Source organism: Delphinapterus leucas, chromosome 7 (assembly GCF_059928025.1).
Source record: "Delphinapterus leucas isolate spDelLeu-1000000601 "Yukka" chromosome 7, BTC_Dleu_Yukka2, whole genome shotgun sequence".
Classification (NCBI taxonomy): domain Eukaryota; kingdom Metazoa; phylum Chordata; class Mammalia; order Artiodactyla; family Monodontidae; genus Delphinapterus; species Delphinapterus leucas.
Genome location: NC_143135.1, coordinates 40,578,354 through 40,583,418, shown reverse-complemented (window position 1 = coordinate 40,583,418; position 5,065 = coordinate 40,578,354). Strand labels below are relative to the sequence as shown.

The 5,065-nt window shown below is 50.6% G+C and overlaps 1 protein-coding gene across 2 annotated transcripts; it reads left to right on the top strand.

The window, feature by feature from the left end:
* Positions 1 to 869: 869 nt before the first annotated feature.
* CALCB (calcitonin related polypeptide beta) lies at positions 870 to 4,249 on the top strand. 2 transcript variants are annotated; one of them, XM_022555704.2, is made up of 3 exons: positions 870 to 1,255; positions 1,521 to 1,652; positions 3,606 to 4,249. In XM_022555704.2, the coding sequence occupies exons 1-3, from the start codon at positions 1,170 to 1,172 to the stop codon at positions 3,763 to 3,765; spliced, it is 378 nt and encodes a 125-aa protein (XP_022411412.1). In that variant the 5' UTR covers positions 870 to 1,169; the 3' UTR covers positions 3,766 to 4,249. The 2 variants fall into 2 exon arrangements, with proteins under 2 accessions (XP_022411412.1, XP_022411413.1); XM_022555705.2 differs by having other exon boundaries at positions 3,603 to 4,249.
* Positions 4,250 to 5,065: the final 816 nt, after the last annotated feature.

Here is a 5,065-nt window from a genome sequence, read left to right as displayed (position 1 = left end):
GAAGACGCCCACAGCAGGCGTTTTGTCCATCCGGGTGGACCCGCATCTCGCGCTCTCCTGAAACTCGAATCGCCAGGTGAGAACTTCCCACTCTGCTCACTCTTAATTACCAGCCTCTGCATAGTTCATCTAATTTGCCCCATCTGCCTGCCTGCCTCTCTTTGCTTCTCACGGCCATCCCGGCCCACCTATAGCCAGGTGCTGCTAGCCGTCTGTCCCCTTGGAAGAAGGCAGGAGACTGGGGCTGTCAGCTCATTTTCTTCTAACTAGCTCCAGTGGAACCGCAAGCATCCCCAGGGCTTCGCCTGGGCGCTGGAAGTTCCGTGAGCCCAGCCCTAGCTTCCTAGCCTTCCTGGGTCTGCAGCCCCTGCATTTGTGCCGGTCCTTTGCGTGCAGGATTCTTCCCGAGCTTGGTCTGGGAGTGCCCTGAGCAGTCTGTGTCCCGAGGGATCACGTTTGGTTCTCAGGACGGTTGAGCCCTGAAACTTCCTCTGAGGCGCCTCCAGCCTGCAAGCGTCCCTGGGGCATTGGCGCGGGCTTGGGGCAGTGCAGTCAGCCGGCCAGAACATTGAGCTGGCGCCCAGCACCTGCTGCTAAACTGCACTTCAGCAGAGGCTGGCTGTTCGGGCAGAGCCGAGAGACGCCAGTAACCGGCACGTTAAATGATCCCCAACCCAAACCCACAGACTGAGAGATTAGCGCTCCTTTCCAGTTTACCCTTACTGCCTTCCTTTCCCAACTGTTGGTGGCAAAGTCCAGAGGAGGTGAGGGTGGTCCTAGATTTCTCAGTCCCTATGAAGACAGGCACAGTCTACAGCAAGGGTGGGTTCTCGCTTGGTTTCTGCATAGGGCAGAAGGTGTGGGTTTATGTGCATGTGCATGGCTTCTTCCTGGCTTTCCACGGGACAAAACCGGAATCCCCCGCCCTCACCCCAGGACACCTGTTTCTGCTGTACCATGCGATTCAGTATAATGTGTATTTTGAGATTCAAAGCAGCCCATCTGGCAAATGAACCGAACTGAGCCGTGGGGAGGCGGGGTAACCTGCCCGAATTCACAAGGCAGTTGTGGCAGAGGCCGGGCCGGACTGGAACTTGGGTCTGTGGGCTCCAGGCGGTGCTTGGTCTTGGTGCAGTGGTAACGTCATTCTCCCTTTACAGAGAGGCATCATGGGCTTCGGGAAGTCCTCCCCCTTCCTGGCTTTCAGCATCTTGGTCCTGTGCCAGGCAGGCAGTCTCGAGGCAACACCACTCAGGTGAGACAGCCTGAAGCCACGAGAGCATTCCCCTTCCACTGCCCCTGGGATCAGGCAGTTCTGTGCCTCTGAAGTCACAGCAGTGGGAGGCTCCCAGTGAATCAACACCCTCAGGTGTACACTGGGCTTGAGCCCTGTGGGCTGGGAGTCAGGAGAGCCACATCCTCAGGGATAAGCCACAGAGACCAGGAAGCCTGGCTGCTTATCCTGGGAAGGAGGCAGGCAGGGACTTAGAGTCTGTGTTGGGTTTGCTTCCTCTCTCCAGGTCTGCTTTGGAGACCCTCCCAGATCCCGGGGCACTCAGTGAGAAGGAAGGGCGCCTCCTGCTGGCTGCACTGGTGAAGGCCTATGTGCAGAGCAAGACCAATGAGCTGGAGCAGGAGATGGAGGACTCCAGGTAAGGCTCAGCACCCAGCCCTGGCATATTCACGAGGACATATCCCAGAGAGGTAGGAAAGACCGCATTGGGCCAAGAGTTCAGCAGATTGTCCCTGTTCGCCAGGACCTGGGACTCAGTCATCCTCAGCCTACGTGGAAGACAGAGGTCCACATGCAACTGGAGGGACTGTGGTTAGACACATTAAAAAGATCCATTTCCGAAAGCTGTTAGGAAATGAAATGGGGAGGTGTGGAATCACTTACTCTGGGAATTAGTCTTGCCCGACTGAGAACACCCAGCACTGGATGAGTTAGGACTGGCAAGTGTGAAGCCAGGGGATGGGCTGTTGTAGCTCTGGATGTCTTAGAAATTTAACCTGTGTATGTTGTTCTTTCATACCTGCAAGGCACCTTCATTGCACATTTGCAAGGTGAAGCCAAAGGCCTTGCAGAGGGTGGGGTCAGGTAGAGCAGTGTCTGAGGTAGGTCCGGGGCCTTTAGATGTGTAGAATCTGTGGAGATGTGCATGTTCTCATGGGGCCAGACACCCCTCCCCAGTCGCACCTCCCTGTGCACCCTGAGCTTGGAGCTCACACCAGCAGAGTCACATGTTGTACCTGCATTCACCCTGAGAACCTCTCTGCAGAGCATGAAGGACTGAGCAGCATGTGGAATGCCAGAAAAGGTCACCCCTTCCCCACCGCAGCCCTTCCCCGCACTGCCCTGGCTCAGCGAACCTCTGAGTTCTCCTAATGGAGGGTGCGTGAGCCACCCTCCTGCCTGCCCCTCTCGTCTCTCTGCTCCAGGCACCCCCTCCTGGGTCTAACCTTCTGCATGACTGCCCTCAGGGGCAGCCCTGGTGCATGGTTTTGTCTGGCATGTCTTTTCCCTGCAGCCTGGATGGCTCCAGAGCTAAGCGGTGCAGTAATCTGAGTACCTGTGTGCTGAGCGCGTACTGGAAGGACCTGAACAACTTTCATAGATTCTCTGGCATGGGCTTCGGGCCTGAAACACCTGGCAAGAAAAGTGACATAGCCAGCAGCTTGGAGAGGGACCGCTTCTCCCATTTTGGGGTGCCCCAAGATGCCAAGTGAACTCCTTCCACTCACTCCTTCCTGATTTCCTTTCTTGCTCCCATGGATGAAGTTAATGCATGCAGATTTTGCCTGGATTGCTCTTCAAGCTGGTATTGGTAGCTTTGCTTATGACAGAGAATGCTGGGGACCACAGGATGGAAAGAAAGAGAGCAGGACTCACAGACAAGGTTAGAGATAAGAGAGTGAGGGAAGCTTCTGAGATACCAGAGAATGTCATGGGCAGAGCCGTCCAATTCCTGCTTCATCCCTCATGCCTCATCATTGATGAATAAACCTATTTTCTAAAAGGATTTGCACTTCGGTGGTCATTATTCTGGTCCCTGTCCCAGGCCTGAGAGTGCCCAAGGCCTGTGCTTGAAAGTAGCCTTAGCCTTAGGGTAGTAGGATGCAGGGCTTGGTGAGGGTCCCTGTGAACCAGCTCCAGCAATGAGAACAGGTGTGCTGAGGAGCAGGTAAGCATTTCTGGGGGACGATGCTGCAAACCCTGTGCTCTGAGCCTCTTCCAGGTAAGACTTCAGGGAATTTTCATTTTTCTATGGAAAGTGGTTTTGTTGGTGCTTGTGGCTAGGGTATGGCGTCTATATGCTCCTTACATGTTGGGGTGGGCGTATGTAAGGAGTGGTAAGTATAGGGTTTTAGCACTTGCCACATGGCTTAGAACTGGATTTTTTTGTGAAAATCTTTGGGCAGGGCTTCTAGCAAAGGCCGCCAGGCCATTTGCCCTAACAGCTTTGATAACTGCATTTAGGAGAAACACCTATTCTTAAGTGGTGTGTCAAAGAGCTACAGTTCTCTTTATGAAGGCCTTATGGGGTAGGCTCCTGCCCCAGCCTCTCACTGACAGGCCTTCTCTTTTTCTCCATCCTGCAAAGCAGCATTACTGCCCAGAAGAGGTCCTGCAACACCGCCACCTGTGTGACCCATCGGCTGGCAGGCTTGCTGAGCAGATCTGGGGGTGTGGTGAAGAGCAACTTCGTGCCCACCGATGTGGGGTCTGAAGCCTTTGGCCGGCGCCGCAGGGACCTTCAGGCCTGAGCAGTGCAATGACTCTGGGAAGAAGGTGATTGCCTTGTACTGTCAGATGGGAGGGGAAGGGATTTGGAGGTTAGGACCCACATTTTGAAACCCACTGGACCTGGCTGCAGATCCCTTCTCTCCACTTACATTATTCTTCTTGAGTTAGTGAGTTCCTTCTACAACTCAGCTTGAAATCAGAGCACTAGGACAGGCTGCAGAGATGCAGTGTCATCTTTCTGAGAAGAGAGAGAGAAAAAAAAAAACTTGCTGTATTTAGAAAGGTAGGGCCTTGCAAATCTTAGCCTGGGCCACTTGTCATTAATGAACCCAGTTTCAGAAAGCACTCAACTCTTGATCAGTATTCACAGATTCAGACCAGAGGGCTATAATCATAATACTACTGCTAATATTAATAGTTACCATTGGATTGTTTGCTTATCATTTGCCTTCAAAGCTTGCTTACATCTCATATGCATAATTTATAAATAGTGTTCAGTTGAAGAAGCACTTCTATAAATTTGTGTTCTCTCAGTAAGAATTGTGATTATTTTCTTCTTGTCCTTCTGATTCTCCTAATGCTCTTTCTTCTTCTTTTCCTCTTCCTTCTCCTCTTCTTCTTTTTTATTTTATTTCTTTTTCCTCTCAGGTTACCAGGAAGCTGAACTCACCACTTCTATTAACTTCTGTTGACAACAACTTGGTGAGGAGGCCCCAAGGAAGATATACATGTTTGCATCCTAATAGATATCAAAAAAAAAGCACCTTTGTCACTTGAAAGGAATGAAACCGAATGCAAAATAAGCTAATTCCATATTTCTTGTGCATCTTTTTTATATTTGATTCTTTGTGCAGTAAATGTGATGGCATCTCTCATTAGCTTATCTGGTAGCAAATTGGTTCTTTGAAAGCTGTCCTGTTGACCATGGCAGCTCTGCCAAATCTTAGGGGGACATTAAATCACTGCCTCTATGGCCTCTGGGGACACATGGTAATGGTGATGCTATGCTTTATTGTCTAAGAACATGGTTGTATAATTTGTTTAAAGAAATGTCAATATTGTGCCATTTGTGAACTTCATTAAGATTAAAGACATATTTTGGATACACTTGTTTCAAGACCAGGTTGGCTCATTTCAAATTGTCTTCCTATTTGATAACAATAATAATAATAATAGACATATTTTGAGGGATGACTATGGGCCAGATGATGTTCCAAGGTAGTGCTTTATACCTATTAATTCAGTTACTCTTCAGGACAACTCCACAGGGCTAGACCCCATTATCATTTCCACTTTACATGTAGGGAAACAGAGGCATGG

Excerpts from the sequence above, each read along its gene's own strand:
- CALCB (XM_022555705.2), top strand. The coding sequence starts at position 1,170 with ATGGGCTTCGGGAAGTCCTCCCCCTTCCTGGCTTTCAGCATCTTGGTC. Across the intron at positions 1,256-1,520 it reads CTCGAGGCAACACCACTCAG|GTCTGCTTTGGAGACCCTCC; the intron begins GTGAGACAGCCT and ends TCCTCTCTCCAG. Across the intron at positions 1,653-3,602 it reads CAGGAGATGGAGGACTCCAG|CAGCATTACTGCCCAGAAGA; the intron begins GTAAGGCTCAGC and ends CATCCTGCAAAG.